Source organism: Excalfactoria chinensis, chromosome 10, assembly GCF_039878825.1.
Source record: "Excalfactoria chinensis isolate bCotChi1 chromosome 10, bCotChi1.hap2, whole genome shotgun sequence".
NCBI lineage: Eukaryota > Metazoa > Chordata > Aves > Galliformes > Phasianidae > Excalfactoria > Excalfactoria chinensis.
The window spans coordinates 10,053,465-10,073,208 of record NC_092834.1 but is presented as its reverse complement, the minus strand read 5'-3'; the positions used below and the strand labels follow the sequence as shown (position 1 = coordinate 10,073,208).

The following is a 19,744-nucleotide window of genomic DNA, read 5'->3' as shown; positions in this document are numbered from 1 at the left end:
ACCCTAATGAATGTGATGTGTGACAGCTGTTTCCCGGACTTCACGTCTGGGATCCAGCCCTTTGTTTCTGGAATAGATGTGGGCATTTCGGACGGGCGCTTAAGGATGTCATTTCAAGGACGTTCCCCCCCACCACTCGCGAAGTACTCATCTGCAAAACTGAGTCTCATTAGGCTGCAAAATTGCTCTGCGAGCGATGGCTTTGGAAGTACGAAAGCACCGTCTGTGTCGAGGCGCAGAGCTGGCCACGCTCCGGCCGCCCCTCCGCCGTCTGCGCCGCCCGTTCCCCCGGGCCGCCCGAGCCGCGGGGCCGGACCGACGGAGCGCGCACATCGCGCGGAGCTCCGCGGGGCCGCCCGTAGGCAGCGGTGTGAGCGGGGCGCGCCCGGCGCTGCCCGAGGCGGGGGCGGGCGGAGGCGGGAGCCGGGGCGGCGCCGGGGCCGGTACCGGGGTAGGGCCGCCCCCGCCCCCCGTACGGCGCTGCTCTGCGCGGGGCTCGGCCGGGGGCCGCCGGGCCGCTCCCCGGAGCGGTGAGGGCTGCTCGGGACGGGGCGGCGGGGAGTCGGCGGCGGGGCGCGGGCTTTGCGCGGAGGCGGAGCGAGGCTGGGCGCGGCGAGGGGCGGGTGAAAACAAACACATTAAAGGGAGGAGAAAAGGGAAAAAAAAGAGAGAGAAACAGGGGAAAAAAAATAATAAGGCAGGAGGAGGGCGGGAAGGGGTGGGTTCTGTGCGGCGCGCCGCCCCCGCGCTGGCTGGGCAGCGAGCGGAGAGCCGGGATGGGGCGGCCGGCGGGGGGCAGCGGGCGCAGGAGGCAGCCCCGCCGGCGGGCGGTGGCCCCGGGCAGCGGCAGGTATGGGCACCGCGACGGGCACGGGGCGGGGGGACGGAGCGACGGCGCGGGTCCGTCCCCGGCAGATCGCCGGGGGAGCTCGGGGCGGCTCAGCGGCGGGGACTCGGTGGGGAGCGGTGATTTACGGGCTCCTGGCGGCTGTCGGGCACTGGGAGGCAGAGGGAGCTGCGCTCCGCTTTCCGATCTGGTACGGAGGGAAACAAACCCGAGAGTCGGTTCTGAATTGTCCCCGCTCGTGGCTGGGGCGGCCGCGCTCCGTCCTCGGCTCCTGCGGAAGCGGCGCTCAGGTACGGAGCGCGGAAACTTTGTGCCGGAGCGGGCAGCGCTCCGCGGGCAGCGGCCGGGCGGCGGCGTGCGGGCTCCGGGGGAACGCCTGCTTTGTTGTTTGTGAGCGCTGGACGGATATTAAAGGTCACACCGATATTTCCAGGTGGATATTATCCCTGCGCTTTAAAGGTTTCGCTGGTTGTTTTCCTGGTTGCTTTTTTTTGTTTCTTTTCGGATGATTTCCATTGCGTTTTTGTCTCCTAAGCTGGAAAATGCAATTAAGTGTGCTTTAGGCTGACATGTTGAAAATCCTGTCGTTCCGGCGGGTATCCCACTTGTTAGCATGAATACAGAGCCGTGCTGGTCTGCAATTAGTGGCTCTTCCCGTCGTGGAGTTGTTTCTCACTTCAGGTCCGGGTGATGTCTGTGGCACAGCGTTTCCCTGCGAGGAGCTGAGCAGATCTCGGCCCGCTGTGCAGAGCCATTTGTATTTAGATGCGTGCGTGGCTCGGAATACATTGGCTGTTGAGCGTAGCAGCAGCTCTGATGGTTCATCATGCTCACATATGTGGTGCTTGCTGTACAGATGGTATTGTGGCTTCTCCGTGTACACACGCACACATTTCACACGTAATGTGCAGGAATTACAGCAAACTTCCTCTGGAACGCTGCTCAGGGCTCTGTAAATGGGTGGCATTCTTCCCGTGGTTATTTCCTTTGAGGAAAACGTGCCTCTTTCTGGGGGTACCTTTGTGCCCCGAGCTGGTTGTGTTTCTCTCTCAACACTTGTAAATTCACTTAAATGTATTTGAGGGAACAGCTTCCCGCTGTCTCTTAGCGCTGCTGAACGGCTCTCACATACAGATACTTTCACAGAGGACGTTCCGAGGTTCTTTCCTTCCAAGTCCAACAGGAAGTTCATTGTAAATCCCTGCGATCACTTTTGTGGCAGAAGAGAATAGACTTTTTTTTTTTTTCTCCCTGCTTTATTCACAGCATAAAATTCTATGCACCTCTAAAGTCTGCTTAAGTCACTATTCAGTAAATTAAGCCGTATGTAATCACATTTAATGTAGTAAGCGATGGGCACGTTGTGTTGTGTTGGCAGATACTGCACAAACATTTACTCTGGCTTAGATAAATACAAATTGCCAGTGGAGTGCTCCGACTCTTTTTCTGCATAACCATGAACTTTAACATTTTTTATATTAAGCAACATAAAGCTCAGTTGTTTGGAAAACAGGAAGAGAAAGTTTGCAGTTGGAATTTATTACTATTCTGAATTATGCGGCTCGGTCTCCAAAAGGACAGCCAAAAAGCATAACCCAGAGGTCTGAACTGGTTTGCTTAACAAGCTGCTCGCTTCCATCTGCATCTTCGGTTCCAGCGAGCAGACACCCTCCTCCCCGCATCCTGTGCTCTGTTGGTACCTGCTCTCATTTATGGTTGAGATAGAACAAAGATAACATCATCTAACAGTGCTTTGTGTGATGCAGGTGTGTGTGCCAGGAATACAGCCGTGGCCCCATCACAACCAGCTGTGTGCCTGCAGCTCAGTCTCGCACCCTTTTGCTGGGCCACCTGAAGGGCTCCACTGCTGCAGTCAGTACTCAGCCCTGGGAGCTGCTGGGACTTGGATGGAGAATTGTGAGGAGCACACAGTTAGATAGGATGCTTAATCACACATGCAATTAATTCTGACTAAATGGGTCTTCGATCTGATCGGTCCCATCATGGGAGATACGTGGAGGTAAAGAGAAGAAGTCATAGAAGCTCCCTTCAGAGCATGTGTTAGGCGTTTGTAATAACTCATCTGACAGTCACGCACTAACTGTAGCTCTTGGTTATTATGGTTATCTTTTTATTGTCTTAGAAACATAGCGCTTAGCACAGGATTCAGCATTCCTTGAAGTGGGGTGAAGCTCATTTAGCTGCACAGAGCTTCCATGCAAAATGGAAATGCTCTGGTTGTGCTTCCTTCTGAAAAGCAGAAATGTGAAGTCAAGTGGAGGTTCTGGGTGGAGGTGGCCAGTTCTCATCAGGTGTCATGTGAGTGATGTGACAGGGACCCCTCTGGTTGTGGTCTGCCTTTGTAAGACAAAGGAAACGGCTAAATGAGCAGCTTCTGTGCTTGTACAAGCTAATGTTGGGCTTAATTATGTTGCGCTCTGGTGTTTTTCAGAGAATGCTCTGTGTGTTTGCATTGCTTACTGAATAGAGATGGTGGTTGATTACATATTTGTGCGTTAAACCTACCAATATTTCCAGTTAAGAAAAATCAGATGTCTTTTCATTGGAAAAGGTAGTAATCTGCTCCATAAGTAATTAAGAAAAGATGGAAGGTATATTATTTGCATTGGTTAGTGTAAGTTATTTTCAGTCTTAGCAGCTCTGTGTGTAATTAAAACAGTTCAAATGTTGCTTTCGTCAAAACTGCTGCTAGAACAGATGATGCCTTTTCTTATGCATCAGATAAGCTACTGCAGTTACCGCTGAAATTCGTCTGAGCCATTTTATTAAGTTGTTACTCGCTCTGTGAATAGCTGCCAGCCTTGAGTTCAAAAGAAAGTAGGTTCTGATTTGTTCCCATGTCACATGGAGGAGATGTGCAGCAAAAAATTGTACTGTTGCCCTTCTGATGCTGTTTCCAGGAGCTCTGTGTGCCATGCCCACTTTCCCTGGCAGTGGTGTGACAGTAATTACGGTGGGCTCACTGTAATTCCTCCAAACAGGAATGCTGTCGAGTGGTCCCACTTCCAAAGTCAAACATTGGTGCAACCACAGAGCTCATAGCTGCAGCTCACATACATAGATAACGTATGAATTGTGCTGATTTCCCAAACTCTTCGGTGCCTTTCGGCCTTTGTTAAGTAACCCAGATTAGCATTTTAACAACCCTGAAGTGAACTCCTGCCATTCTCCCCACTTGGACAGTGTGTGCAGGCCATCCATCACCCTGTCCTTGGCCACAACAGCCTACTGCCTCCACAGCCATTTGGAGCTGCACAGAAACCACCCAACTGTGAACAGCACAGCTGGCTACAGCAATTTTTTCTTCCACACCACTGGCAGCATTGTCTGGCTATGGTAACTAAAGCTAACACCCAGAACAGGGAGCCGTTTTGTGCCGGCACCCAGACTCCATGGGCACAACTGGACAGGCCACAAGATGGTTGCTGGGGTGGCGAAAGGAGGTGGCCATAGGGCTCCTTCTCACCTAAGCCCAGCACACAGGCTGCAACCTGTTGTGAGAGGGGATGGTGCTCACCCTGAGGGAGCCTGCTGGCTGCACCAGCTCCTTCAGCCTGCAGGCTGGGCTGCCAGCTGAGGAAACACAACCTGTGGCTTCAACTTAGCCACGCAAACAGGCAGAGAACTCGGAGGATTTCAGCTGTGTGTTTCACACATTCTTGGAGAAGCCTTTTTAGTTCCACAACGGAAACCATGTGATTTCACAGGATCCGTGCCCAGACTCTAAGACTTGCTACAGATGAGTTCCTTGGGCTGTTTTGCAGATGTATGAATGCAAATAGGGAAGAAGTTGCGGGATTTATTGCTTAATGGTGACCTGAGCTCTAAGTGGCAGGTAACTTCTCCTCATGGTCCTGTGTTAATCTCTCTTGTGGCAATTTTTGCATAATTTAAGCAAATTGGCCTTGCCTGACTGCCTGCCCTGTGAGCCACAGCTTGCTTGCTAGGAGGGAGCCTTGCTTCAAGAGCAAAGGAGGTCAGGAGGTGTTGCCAGGCAGGAGGGGCTGGTGGACATGGGCTGGAAGAGGAGGAGCTCAAGCAAGCAAATGACATTTGTTCTGTCCAGAATGGTTACAAACCTTGTAAATGAAATCAGTCCCTCGACAGCTTTGATTTATATTCTCACGCAGCAGATTGGCCTTGGTCTGCCTGACCTTGGTAACATTACAGAGGTCGCATTTGCACACAGATACTCCTCTTGCAGACAGGTTTGTTGTTGCTGTTATTTTTGTTAGCCATTGTGTCCAAGAGCCAAATCCCAGCCTGGGTTTCTAATTGGATAGACCTCAGACAAACACAGAATGAGAAGGAGGGACCCTGTTACTCAACAAGGATGGTTGCAGGGATGAGCAGCAGATGGGTGCTGTCAGGCAGGGCTGCAAGTCGACCTGCACACTCAGTAGCCAGGCTGGTGTTGGTGTGGGGTGCGCATGCTGGCAGATGTCAGAGGCAAGGAGGGCTTCGATGAGGGTTTGTGCTGCAAGTGAGGATTAATTGGCTGGTGTGAACTGCTGGGCTCCACAAGTGTGTGGGGGCAGCAGGGAAGCAAACAGAGCTGCTTGTCTGTGAAGGGAACAAGCAAGCCGTGGAGACCAGCAGCACAGCACTTGCTGTCAGTACTGGGAGCAAACCCTCGGCAGAGATGAGAGGTGATCAGCTGGTCACTCAGCTCAGCTATTACTGGGATAATAGGCTTTTCTTAACATGAGCCGCATAGTTCATCACTCTCGTGCCAAATGGTCCCGACAGCTGGGCCTCAGCTCTCTGAGCAGCAGTAAGGTGCCAGCCCACGCCACCTGCTGGGGGGTGGCAGGTAGGGGTGTAGGACCTTCCCCCAGTCTTGCCGTGCTGCAGAACACGAGGCTTTTCCCTGCAGTCCCACTGCTGTGCTTCCCAGGCACTTCAGTGAGCACCGGTGGGGGACGAGGATAGTGGTGGCTCCTCGCAGCACTGACAGAAGGTGTTGCTGCTATTTCTGTATACGTCTGTCATGACAGATGTGCTTTGGGGTCAGAAGAACATTGTCCTGCTGGTATTTCCAGCCCCTGTTTATATATCCCTTTCCTTGGGCACCCCTTTCCATGCTGTGTGTGAACAGTTGTTCATCTATCGGACCACGCAACAACCCTGGTTCTAGAGGCTGCAGAGAAAATTACACATGTATTTAGCTTGCAGGAGCCTCTGTGTATACTTAAGGCTCCAGGATTAAAATTCGAGATAGTGTTAGAATGAAGTCTACTGTCAGTAAGGAGGCTGTGGCTCTGCCTGGTAGTGAAATAGTGGCTAAAAGCAAGAAAGAGTCATGAATGCTCAGCATGTTCCCCGTGCAGTGCAGCACCCAGGTGTTAAGTACCAGGGTACCCAGTGCCTGGTGGCTCGGGGCTGCGTCCTACAGAAGCGACTCAAAGCTACCAGGCAGAAGCAGAAGAGGGCCATTTACTTTCAAACACTTGGCCAAGAGCCAGCGTTGGCACCCCTTGCAAATATAGCTATATTTGGTGTATTGCTGCCCAGAGACAAGTGCTGAAGGGAAGGGTAAGGATAAGAGGAAAAGCAGTGGTGTGAAAGCTGTCAGCAGCGTGCGAACAACGTCCCCAGGTGTCTCATGAAAGGAGTAATAAGGGGTAAAAAAATCATCTTGCGGAGTTGAATGGGTTCTTTCAATTTACAAAGTTCTGCTCTCCACGGCAGTTTCTTAAACCCAGCACGTGTTTATCAAAGATTAACACTGAGAAGCCGGTAATTTGTTTTCGCTCAGCAAATCATGTTTCCTCGTGAAGTGAGTGCTACGTGGGTATTTTTAGCAATGTATAGATGGTTTTTTCTTCATGATAACCTCAAACTAAATTTCAGATCCCATGTTTTGGGGATTAATTTGCTTCCCTGCAAGGGTATAGATAGATTTTATTATTATTTTTGTTCTTTGTAGCATGGCGCAGGTTTTACTTTGAGAGTGGATTATGGCTTTTCCTCCTGCTAAAGCATCAGGTTTTCATCCTTGCCGGAGATGTAACAAGCACCACTCTTGATTGAACAGTGGTCTTACATGGCAAAATATGCCAACACAAACCTCAGTGTACTTGGTGCAGCTGGAGAGAAAAACAGACCTGCAGATGTGTACTGTGTGTGGTTCACATATGATCATTTAATTACATTCTTGCACTGGCCCAGTGCTACCAGGAATAACAGAAGAGTTTTGGGAAACCTTGTAGCTGTCTTGGGGGTCCTGGGAAGCCAGAATGGAAGGGGAGAGGGGGCATGCTGTAATCGAGAGTTCTAAAGCCTTCCTGATCTGCAACAGATTTCCTTATGACCTTGATTCAAGCTCCATGAGCAGTACACAAATAATTTAGTGTTTTTAACTTCTAAAGCACTGATTTGTGGCTTACAAACCCAAGCATTGGAAGTAGTGTGGCAGAAATATGACAACGCATGTTGCTATGGGGTGATACAGCTCAGGCAGAAGATGGGGACAGAGGGCTGGTGCCAGCACCATGTTCTGTGCCAGGGCTGGCATGGGCTGGCAGCTTCCCATGGGAAGCAGGCAGTTCTGTGGGGCTGAGGTTTACCTGGAGTGGTGTGATATGGTACAAGGATGTGTCACAGTGTGAGGCCCAAAGCGGGACAGCTGTGGCTGCACACTGCAGCCTCCAACCTCAAACTGTCAGAGAGGAGTCAGGGAGCAGCAACGGGGCGATAAGTTACCTGACTGCTTTTATATCCATTTAATAACTTCTACTGAATGTAAGGTGAGGAGTCAAGCTGGCTCGAACCCTGCAGTAATACCTCTGACTTTAAAGTAAATAAAAGCAAACCAAGCCCTCCCCAGTGCCCTGCTGTGATGCCCCCGGTGCTCTCGAGCATCAGTGCACAGACCTCTTTCCAGGAGTCCCCCATGCTGCCCCAGGCTTGCAGCAGCACCCCTCTAGCCGCTCTCCCCCACCAGTGCCCATGTCTGTGCATACACTTACAGATGCTCGCTCACAGACTACAAAAGCAGCGAATATAATAATGTGATCCAACTGTTCGGTGCTAGGCTGGAAAGAAGTGTTTTTCTGCCATTATGTGAAAATTTAGCGTGACTGGAACAGAGTCTGCATTTGATTAGGCAATTTAAGAAATGTAAGAGACTTCATACTGTAGGGCAGTGCTGCAAAACAATTGCTCAGAACATGTTCTAAAATTGGTTTGCCTTCACCAGATTTCCATGTGTTTCTGCACGGCATCTCAAATGAAAATATGAAGAGTCACGTGGCAAGGGGCTGCATTTTGATACTGTAGTAAATAAAAGCAGCAGTTTAAACAATTATTCTAAATGCTGAATTGCTTTTGAGGGGAGAAAACACAAAACTCTCCCTTTATTTGTTTTCCAGCCTGGGAAGGACGTTTCATAACACATCCTTTGACTGATGTGAGTTAATCTTTAATGCTTAACAAGATAATAGTACTCGTAACTTTGAGCTCAGGCTTCCTCTGGTTTTCCATGCCTGCATTTGTACACGTAATTGATTGTGGCCAGGAAAGTGGCAAAGCACATGCTCTGCATGTACAAAGAGGGAACCGGGGGGCCAGCTACCAGAATTGTCCATGCAGAAAAACCAAGACTGGCTAAAAACCCCCTGTTCGCTGGTCTCCAGAGGCAGTATTCATGTGGGCAGGGCTAGCTGGCTGCTCCAGCATACTGATAATACCAGCATGGTGCTTAGGATGCTCTGATGTGTTTCTTGCCAGCTGATAGTCTTGCTCTCCCCTCCCATTTTCCAGAAGCCATTTACTATCTCTTTGAAGGGAGCTGTGCTACTTTGCCCAGCAGCTTGAGCCAGCAACCCCGTGCCCAGCGAGGTGCAACTCTGCAACACTCCACATGGGGAGTGCTGATGGGAGGAGGAGATGCTTTCTGGAGTGAGGTCGATGCCAGCACTGTCTGGGGCATGACCTGTTAGTTGGATATCTTAGAGAGCCTAGCACTGGAGTTGCTCTGTGTGAAGGAAGCTTTGGCATTGCTGTGCTCATGCACATCAGGGCTGAGACCTTCACTGTGCTCACACCTGCACATACCGGCTCCTACCTGTCTCAACACTGCCTTATCATGTGCTGCCTAATGGTGCTGAAAGGAGTGGCAGCCTTGCTGTTCAAATCACATTGGCCTATGGGCAGAGTGGGTTCTTGCTTCTCTCCCATGTTTGTAGCGAACTCTTAGAGGATGAAACAGGAGATACTTTGGTCTAGGTTTAGGGTTCTGTTTGAGGCTGTGTTGGGATGCTTTGTTTGTTTTTGTATCCATGCCTGTCCATGCTATAAGTAACGAGATCTTTGCCATCTCAGTTTGAGACATCTCTGGTTTTCAGGATAAACTCGAGATTTCAGACTCAAAAGCACACAGACAATGCCTGACACCCCATGCCCAACTGTGGGCTGGCAGCATACCCTGCATGATGGGCTGAAGCCACCTGCCCCAGTGGGATGGCATTGTATTCTGCGCTTTGGGGTTGGAGCTTGTGTTGCCAGTTCTGCCCACAGACTGGAATTAATAGAGTCAGTGCTGAGAGTGCAGCACAAACCCTAGCATCCCTCTCCTCTGCACCTCTCCTTGAACACTTCTGTGAATAAACGCAGCCTTTGCTCGGGTGGTCTCAGCTGGGCATAAGCAGTTTGAATTGATGGAACGCAAGGCCTGCTAAGGTGGTGAATCCAGAGCAGGGCATGAGCTGAAGTGCCTGCGCTTCATCTCCTGCAGCTCAAGCCCAGCACACTTTCTAGGGAGCGTGTGCTTGCAGAAGTTTTGCACAACAGCAGATCTGACCGTAGATATGAGCTGAAATCAAAGGTTGTTTGCAGCTGGAGGACTTTTGTATCACCCTGGTAAAGGAAAGTAGTTAACATTCACTCTCAAAAATTAACTCAAAATAAACATAATTGAAGCAATCACTTATGGTTTGCTCAGCATTTTATTTCCTTTCCTGCTGAAACTATCTTGCATTTGAGTAAATTTTTAATCGCAGGAGAATTTAGCCCTCAACATGCACCTAATCAGCCACTAAGCATTTGCATCATTAAAAGTCACCCTATCCATTTTGCAAGTGTTGTCAGCTTGTTCAGAGAAGAGGGGTGTGCTTTCTGTAATGTTAAAAGCCTGCAAACAACTGAGGTGTAACCAGCAATACCATAAGGCAATTAAGATGAAAGCGGTGATGCTCAGTGGTGAGGTTTCATCGCTAAATATTAAACTTTTTTTTTGTACTTAGTCAGATCAAGAGGTGTTAATGCAGAAATCCTTAAAAGAAGTCATGTTATCTTAAAATAGCACACTTGCTATTTGCACTTTTGTGCTCAATTAATGTCATACCTCCAAACATCCTAAATTTTTCTTCAGAGCTGCAGATGTTCAGACTGTTGTTAGAAGTACGGATGGTGCAGAGCACAGGTTACAAGCTGAGCGTGCCTTTGTAGGGCAGAAACATTTTTTTCTTATCTATTTATTTATACATAACAGCGCTGTAAGTTTTTAAAGGGACGTCAGTAATAATTTAATCGTGCTTCTGTTGTTACAACCACAAATATTTTCCTGTGTTATTTGATAATTAGCTGAAGCAATTTGTCACCAAGCTCCACAATATGGATTTACCACATCATAGCAGGTCTGTAGATTTAAATGTACATTAAATCTTTGTGTCGAGCAGTGCCTGCAGGACATTACTGAGGTCAGCCTTCATCAACAGAAACATGTTTACAGGAGAACACATCTGAAAAAACAAGTTGCAATTGCATCATTAGAAAATCTGTGTGTATATATGACCTGAAATGGGAGAATGATCCCCCCTACTCCTCACATACCTGCACCTACATACCCACATGGATTCATAAGGCTGTTGTTGTTGCATTGTATGTATAGAGCTGTCTGGCATGTAAACAAAAGGCAATTTGACACAGTGAGACATAGAGCAACTAAAAATAGAGAGATGACAGAATTTTTTCTCCCTTTCTGTAGAGTTCAAGCCATGCAACCCTAGGCTGTGTTGGTCATATATTTTGGCTCAGATCATACAACATTGCTGCATTTTCCTGTTCTGATGACCATCACACTTTGCCTTGCGAGGCCCTTGGGTGGCAGTGCTATGGGTGCTTTGGGCCCTGCCTGGCTGAGGGATGTGACACATCCATGGTGCCCATGTGTGCAGAGGGCTCAGGGCTTCACGGGAGGCCTGCACCGTGTTTGTGTGTTTTGTGCTAAATGTTTAATCTTCCAAAAAGTTGGACTCGTTTGACAAGTTCAGCAAGAGTCTGCCTGCCTGTGCTTACTACTGCTGGTCAAGGCAGAGCACCAGCAGGGAACCAGGGAGCCCGGCTGTGCCTCCTCCCACATGGGAGCAGGTCCCATCAGCAGCAAGCCACCTGCAGAGCCTCCCCCCCATAAGCATGAATCCCTGCCAGTGCTTCTGCTAGCCTGGTGAGGGCCAGATTCTGAACCAGGCCCTTTGCAGCTTGTGGTTCTCAGCACATGAGCAATCTGAGCATCCAAAGATAAGCCCTGAGGCTAATTATTTTAACCTAACTAGTCGTTGGGATACAAAAAAGTTTTGGAGGGAGTTGATTACTAGTAGGTTCCCATTCAGAGACAGACTGGTTACAAGAGGAGCTGTCTGTGACTTGCTCTCACCTGGCCAACAGAGCTCTTGTTTGTGGTCAGAAAGCCTCAGGGCACTAATAGGAGAAACTTCTGAGCCACCTGTGAGCAGGAAGTAATGAAGGATTTCTCTGTAACTTCTGCCTTACTGGCATAGTGGTCTCATGCTCAGGCTTGCAGAGGTTCCATGTCAGAAGGGCTGGTTTGTGCCATTGGAGCTACCGGCAGGGAGCTTCTCATGCAGGGTCAGGAGCGCAGGACAGTGGGGATTTCCTGCTTAGTCAGCACCCACAGCCCTGTGGGACTGAGGGAAGCCACGTCTCCAAACGTGACCAAGCTCACAGAGCAGCTCTGCCCGGTGCTCAGCATCACTGTTAGCACATGGCTGTGGGTGCCAAGGAGGTGTTGCATCTCACCTGGGAGCCTGGTTCCAGCCTGTGGGAAGGGAGGCAGTGCAGTCATTGAAGCCTCTTTGTGTTACATGTCTGTTTTTCAGCTTGTTTTTTTATTGCAGCCTTATTTTCTTGTGCCTCACCAACTTCTCCAAAAGTAACTTTCAAGATACATTTTCCACTCTGACCTATCTCAAACTTCTGCCTGGATTTGCCATACCACGCTCCCATCTGTGCTTAGCATTTTGCGAAACATTTATTGTGTTAAGGAGACTTATAATTTTGTTTTGAGCAAATAGAAGATATTGCATCAGTCTGGGTTGAAGCTATTTTGTGCAGCTTCTCTCCAGCTGGCTGAGTGCCCTTTCCCTTCCCCCTCCTCCTACGTGGCAGCGCACACAGAGCTGACTGATGGAGTGTCACTCGCGCCTTGTCAGAGGCTGCAGAGATTAATGGGCAGGGAACAGCGGCCTCTTCCCCTTCGTGTGTGATTGTTTGAAGGAAGGGCTCATATTTTAACAGAAGCGATACCCTTCTCCTCTGGGTTCCCCCAGTCAGAGTTGAAGGATGGGACTCGTTTCTGAGATTGAAGGGTGCCAGGCATAGGGTCCATGGGTATCTGGGCCCACTGCCGGCCTTCCTCTTGCCCAGCAGCACTCAGCCTGAAGCTCGTTTCACTCAGGCTGCTCTCTCTGCACCAGCATAGGTTTGTGCCAGCAGCTAACATCACTACCTCTGCTCCTTTGTATTTGCAGACATGATGAGTGGTGGCACAGAACAGATGCCAGAAGGTCTCCGATCTGTTCCTTTCCTTCCTCCCTCGGTGGCCATGGCCAACTCTTCCGTGCTGCAGGGAGAGCTTCTGCAACCCAGAGCAGCTCAGGTGCTTTGAGCGCTTTGCTTGCTTGTTGGCCTTGGTCACAAATTCAGCCTTGGTCTGCGCCTCAATTGCCCAGCTGCAGAACAGGCATAACAGCGTGGTAATTTCCAAAAGATTGCATTTGCCATGAACTATTTCCTAGCATTTCTAAATTTATAAGAGAAATTAATTAAAGACTGGTCTGGATCCTGGCTGCGGAAAAACAATCAGACCCAGAGTATTATTGTTTGCTCCATTTTCTTGAGGGTAGAGATTGCCAGCATTTCATAATCAACTCTTCTGGTCCAAAGAGATACTTAACTTGTTATTTGTAGTCCACAGTAGTGACTTCCATAATAGGTTTGACTGAAACAGAAATTATGTCTTTCACACCAGCATATCTGTGCGTACCAGAAGCATACACCTGGCTGTCATAAAGCCCTGCTCCAAAGGCTTCTCTGATTATCTGCAGAACAGCTGCTCTCCAAGTTCATTATCTTTGCAGTGGCAAAGTTTGTGTCCAGCCAGCTAAAAGGTGCATTTAAGTGCCTCTTAAAGAAGGTGCCTTTGTGTCTGTGTGTTAGAAATCAGGGTAGTGGTTCATTTTCTGATAATATTTTAATAAGCAAAACATCAAGGAAACCTGTGCTGACCTGGCTGGGTATGGGCTGCTGACCCCATCCAGTTCTGTACATGAGTGTTAGCACGTCTTCTGTGTTCTCACAGTTCATATCTGGTGTATATTCAGAGTTTTGGGGTTTGTTTCTGTTCTCGATGCAGTCTCAGGGGAAACACATCCTGTGGTTTGACATTGACGAAAGTTTGCCTTGTTTTCTAGGGACTAAAAGTTGGGATTACAGCATACTGGATAGTGACCCTAACTGAGAGAACAGTCTCGCTTGTGGTATACATGGTGTTTTGGCTGTTTCCTTTCTGGTTTTGTGACGGTGGTATTTTTGGGTGATGGCTGTAGTGGTCCATACACAACAAACTGCCCTTTTGTCCTCAGCCACCTTCTGAGTCCAGAAGGCGGTATTTGCTTTTGTAAAGGAAATTACATGCAAGTTTCAAATTTGTTGCCCCATTGAATTCTTCCTCGGTGAGGTGCTGGGAGGAAGGAGGGAATAAAGAAACTCTTCCTACTATATGTTCATGCTAGCGGAAGTTGTACAGCTTCCAGGCTGTGTGCATTTTGCAGCCAGGATAAGGTCTCTTTGAGTCAGCCTGTGTGGCCATGAACTGCCTCATCTTCTATACTAACTCAAGTTTCCATTGCTGGGTGACCATCTTGCTGTGTCCCTGTTTCTATTCATTCATTCTCTTAAGAAAGCAAGGCTTCAGGGAGGGCTTTTACTTGGCACTGGATAGATGTTCCTGCCCAGCATGTACCAGTTAGGTGCCTCCCTGCTTCTTCTCTCCCTGGGACAGCAGTGGGGCGGATATTTGGAGTCTGCTTCAGAAAAGGGACCATATAACCATTAATGATCTGTTATTGTGTCTGGGAGCTGCTGTGCTGCAGGACTTTACTGAAATGTGCTTTCACAAGAAAGAACTAATTTGACTAACTTTATTAATTCCAGTTTGTTTTAAGTTTGCTCATTAGTAATTTAATGCAAGATGCTTCAGCTGGAGAGGCCATGTCAGGACAAGGAGGAGCAGAGGGAAAGTGCCAGGAATCATTAGTGTTTATTAACCACTGCGCTCATCAATCTTGAGTGAGAGCTCAGCCCATCCGTTCTGGACGGGTGGACTGGGATACAGGAATATCATTAACAGGGGAGAAAGCTCCTTTTCAGGTCAGTCTGTGATGGCCAGGCATTCAGACAACACCCACAGCCACATCTGCCCTCACCAAACAGCGCCTGCACTGCTGCTGGTCTCCTCGCAGTCTGACCTGAACTCAGAGAGCTCGGCAGCTCTGTGGATGGAAGGAGCCTTGCCCCTTGCCAGCTGTAGGATTAATTAACAAATACAGTTTTCTCAACCCAAGTAAACATTACTAAAAGGTTAAGTGTTGTTATGAAGGGGTTTTTTAATTGCTTTTCAAATTATTAAATGATTAATACTTAAGTGCTTTGCTGGATCAGGCCTGGCACTTTGTGCTGGCGATGGATGCATCTCACAGCAATTGTAACACTAAAATCGAAAGGCTTTTTTTTTTAATTTTTTTTTTTTTTTTTCTGTTTAGAGAACGCATTTAATAACTGATTCCAGCAACTGCACGGCATTGGAGTGATGACTCAAAGCTCTGACCTGTGAATCAGGGCTGAATGAGTGCTTCCAAAAGGTTGGAGGAGGGAATAGTACTGCATTTGCCAGGTTTCTAATGAGAAATATAACCCCTGCCCAGACCACTTGTGGTTGTTACGGATCGCATTTCACTTTGAGATGTTTTCTTGCATCCTACCCAAATTGCAACTTGAGTAGCTGAATTCTGCTCACTAAAATATCTCTGCAATTTAATTGGAGAAGCAATGTTTCCATTCCCCCTCTTAAAAACTTTGCTGTATAACGCTGTGCTGCTATTGCTGTATGTGCTGTGCGATATATAGAGCACACACCAAACAAGCAGAAAGTAAACAAAGCCAACCCAGAAAGCTGCGGGTGAGTTGTAAGCTTTTGGTGGTAGCAGTTGGAACCGGGAGAAGGCAGGATCTTAGGCAGCCTATACAGCACCATGATCGGAGTCTCTTTGCCACACATGCAAATGCTGTTTCGCTACCAAGGCGGTGCTTATACAGCTACTGTGCACGTGTGTGAACCACAGCACCAGGCATCTGGTTCCAGACAGAAGGGCTTTTGCAATGAGCACGTTAGGCTTAGCGTTGTGATGGCACAGCCTAGAAACAAGCTATAATTTTAAAAAATGGAATGGCTGTTGAGACAGATTGTGTGTGTCATGACTTTTGGTGGATAAGATTTAGGCATTTTATGGGGAATGGATGTTATTGGATGACATTCGGTGATAGAGGGGATGGAAAGAGATTGCAGTTTAATTAAAATTCTAATCCGAAGTTTGACAATTTTTCTTGCCAGGTCAGCAGCCTGCATGTTCTGTTTATTATTCCTGTGAATTAAATGGGCTGGCAATCATCAGCTTCTTCGGAAATGCCTGTAAATCCACCTAAAAATTAGCAAACACCCAGATGTTTGAGAGCAGCTTTGAGCAGGGATATGACATGCAGGGTTTTCCAACAACATGCGCACAGGAACCTCTCATAAGCACCAGTTCAGTCTGCTGGTGCCAGTGCTCAAATGCAAAGGAGATGCACCATTTGCAGTAGGAAGTCACCGTGTTTGTCCTGCATTGCTGCAATCTCATGGTCCTGTTCCTGTTTTCCAGGTAGCTTGACGGTGTCTCCAGGAAGGCAGCGTCCATTGGTCACCAGCCATGAGGCTTCCTCTGCTGTGCGCCTCTGTGATGCTAATGAGTCTGTCCCAGTGCCGAGCTGTCAGCTTTCCTGAAGATGAGGACCCTATTAACATTGTTGACTACCACTGTAAGTAATCTGCAAATGGTGCCGACCACTGGGGAAAGGCTTGTAGTACTTGCTTTTTTTTTCTTCTTTAAATCCCCGGGAAGTTAAGAAAAAGATCTGTTTCCTCTCAGATGGAGACATGTTTACTGGCTTTGTATCTTTAATAGAACACTTAATCATTTTCTTAAAAAAGCAATCAGAAATACAGCAATAACTTCAGGAAAAAGAACATTTGCTGACATTAGCCATCTTTTTTTCATTTATATTCAAGACATTACTCAAGGAATTTAGTTTAAACCCTTCTACACCTAGTATATACAGCTAATCAATGCCATGTATTGATTCTTTAGCTCTATAATCCTGAGTGATGGTGTAGCCCACTTTTACTTGCAGATTCAAGGCAATATCCAGTATTTAGAGGACGCCCTTCAGGCAATGAATCTCAGCACAGACTGGACTTCCAACTGATGCTGAAAATTCGAGACACACTTTATATCGCTGGCAGGTAATCTTCCTTCAGTCAGTTCATTAGATTAAAATTCTTTTCTCTTCTGGTTTTGCATTAATGTGTAAAATTCATTTACAAAAATCTGCAGAATATGATAAAAATTAGAACTGGGGGAGGACTTCCCAGAGAAATAAACCGTATCTATGACCAGCGCATGGAAATTGGATTTGAAGGCTGCAGTTACTGTAGTTACGCTAAACCCAGTGATCAAATACTCTTTTCCCTCTTTTATATTACTGCCCTGATAAAACCTCTCCTGATTACTTTAAACTGGGACCGACACATCAGGGACACAGGAAATGAGTATGAAACACTTCAATGTTTAGAGTCTGGATTAGTCTTCAGCATAATGGAAAAGCAGTACAGTAAGGAAGAACTGGACAGTGTAAGTGCTATCTAAGGACTACACCAACAAGTCACCACCGCCCTGCACTGCCCGTGTCCAGACCTCTCCCATTTGCGTTGCACACTGAAAATCCATAAATATTTTGTAAAAGCTTCTTGTCTAACAAAGTAGATTTATCAAAACTAAGCCTAACTAATTAATGAATTGACTTGTGTCTTTTTACTGCTTGCAAACAGGGATCAAGTTTACACTGTAAACTTAAATGAAGTTCCCAAATCAGAAGTTACTCCAAGCAGGGTGAGTAGATCGAAGAATGGCAAGGGAGGGCTGGTGTTTCCTTTTCTCTCTTTCTCTCTTTCTCTCTTTCTCTCTTTCTCTCTTTCTCTCTTTCTCTCTTTCTCTCTTTCTCTCTTTCTCTCTTTCTCTCTTTCTCTCTTTCTCTCTTTCTCTCTTTCTCTCTTTCTCTCTTTCTCTCTTTCTCTCTTTCTCTCTTTCTCTCTTTCTCTCTTTCTCTCTTTCTCTCTTTCTCTCTTTCTCTCTTTCTCTCTCTTTCTCTTTCTCTCTCTCTCTCTCTCTTTCTCTCTTTCTCTCTTTCTCTCTCTCTTTCTCTCTCTCTTTCTCTTTCTCTCTCTCTCTTTCTCTCTCTCTCTCTTTCTCTCTTTCTCTCTTTCTCTCTTTCAAAGAAAATGAAACTTTATTTTCTGGTTTGATTTGAACAGAAATTAACATGGAGGTCAAGGCAGCAGGACAGAGAGAACTGTGCTATGAAAGGAAAACATAAAGTAAGTTTATCCACGCGTTGTCATATACAAATGCGAATTATGTATCGAGATATGCGATTAATACATTTTAATCTCTTTTCAGGATGAATGCCATAACTTCATTAAAGTCTTTGTTCCAAGAAATGACGAGATGGTGTTTGTCTGTGGAACAAATGCATTTAATCCTATGTGCAGATACTATCGGGTAAGAAAATTGAATATGTCATTAATGTGTTGCTGGTTTTGCTTGCACCAATTATGCTGTAGCAAATATAGTTGGTGTGAGTGGAGAGTGTTTCAAGGTGAAATCAAACCAGACGGAAGCCAATTTGCCAAATTAAGTTTTGCGAAAGGACAATGTTATGTTTTTATGCCAATATACAAAACAGAAATGACAGTACCACCCATTTATTTTTCTTCTCTAGCTGAGTACCTTAGAGTATGATGGGGAGGAAATTAGTGGTTTGGCAAGATGCCCATTTGATGCCAGACAAACCAATGTCGCCCTCTTTGCTGGTAAGAACTTTTGCTTGTAATGAGTCTAAATGATTAATGACACTAAAGGAGCCAGGGAGCTTTTAAAGCTAGCACAGGAAAGCTAAAGGTGTCAAGGTGCCTCTGCTCTTAAATTTTTTAAAGGGCCTCCAAAGGATTAGAAGCTGACCTGTTAATAAATAGGTTAGATCAATTTGGGGAAGAATGGCAGTAAAAAAAAAGGGGGGAAAGGAATACAGACTAGTCAGAATTCTGTAGATTATTAAAGGCCTCCTAATACTACATTTTCAACTTCTGTTTTAGATGGAAAATTGTATTCAGCAACAGTAGCGGATTTCCTGGCAAGTGATGCTGTTATTTATCGCAGCATGGGAGACGGGTCTGCCCTAAGGACAATAAAGTATGATTCCAAATGGATAAAAGGTAATTTGAGGGAGTATCTCCACATATACGTGGTGAATGTAATTTCAGCAGCACAGAGGTCAGATAATTCACAGCCAGCATGCTTTACACACATGCCACAACATCAGCAAACGTGCAGCTTTCAATGCAGCATGATCACAGTAAGAAAGCACCTAATTACCAATAAAACAATTTGTTGTTGTTAAATTCATTAATGAGTGATACCTGATCTGAAATGCAATTCTTATGAGGCTTTTTTTATGGTCTATTAGCCTTATGGTTCATTTGAGTGCACTCATATTTGGACATCTAAAGTGTCTGGAAGGGTGGAGACAACATTAGCTGGTATGGACATATAGGAGAAGCCAATGAGTCACACAGCACAGCCAGTGTTGTGTGCTGACTGAACAGTTCTTGGAAGTAACTTTCTCCTTGCTCTTTATTACAGAGCCACACTTTCTCCATGCCATAGAATATGGGAACTACGTGTATTTCTTCTTTCGAGAAATTGCTGTAGAGCACAATAATTTAGGCAAGGTGGGTATTCTTCCAGCAAGCTCTCATTAGCCATGAGCCTTGGCAGAATGAAATCATCTGAAAAGTAGCAGTAACAAGTACAGCTTGCAATGAGAAATAAGGCTGTAATACTGAATTTATGCAGTTATTCCAGAATTACACTTTACAGGCAGAGGGGAAAAAAACCACAAGGTTGCATTCTTCTACCAAAAAGTTATTGGTATTCCTCATGCCGTGCAGTTAGGACAGCTCTATGCAGGTAGCTTTTGGTGTAGCTGTTGCCTTAACACTTGCAACAGTGAATGGAATATCTGAGGGTTTTTTTTCCATGCTTATAAAAGAAACAAAAGAACACAAAAGGAGAGTTTCAAAGAAGTTTCTCTAATGTCCGTAGATAGTGAATAATTCAGTCATACCACTGCAGAGTATAATGCTAATGCCTCACCATGGAAGGATATTCTATAATAAATTATTAACTTCTTTACACGTGGTTA

The 19,744-nt window shown here is 46.7% G+C and overlaps 1 protein-coding gene across 23 annotated transcripts in view; it reads left to right on the top strand.

Moving 5' to 3' along the window:
* Positions 1–19,744, top strand: part of SEMA6D (semaphorin 6D) — a 589,434-nt gene that overhangs the window by 558,086 nt on the left and 11,604 nt on the right. For 20 of the 23 annotated variants that reach the window (XM_072345109.1, XM_072345121.1, XM_072345119.1 and 17 more), the window contains 8 exons: positions 16,087–16,243; positions 16,616–16,727; positions 17,313–17,373; positions 17,796–17,858; positions 17,941–18,042; positions 18,263–18,353; positions 18,636–18,755; positions 19,183–19,271. In XM_072345109.1, coding sequence (XP_072201210.1) covers positions 16,135–16,243; positions 16,616–16,727; positions 17,313–17,373; positions 17,796–17,858; positions 17,941–18,042; positions 18,263–18,353; positions 18,636–18,755; positions 19,183–19,271 — 747 coding nt within the window. In that variant the 5' untranslated portion in view covers positions 16,087–16,134. Of the gene's footprint in view, positions 1–461; positions 531–733; positions 851–16,086; positions 16,244–16,615; positions 16,728–17,312; positions 17,374–17,795; positions 17,859–17,940; positions 18,043–18,262; positions 18,354–18,635; positions 18,756–19,182; positions 19,272–19,744 lie in introns of those variants that run through there. The other 3 variants (XM_072345124.1, XM_072345112.1, XM_072345118.1) reach the window with 2 other exon arrangements.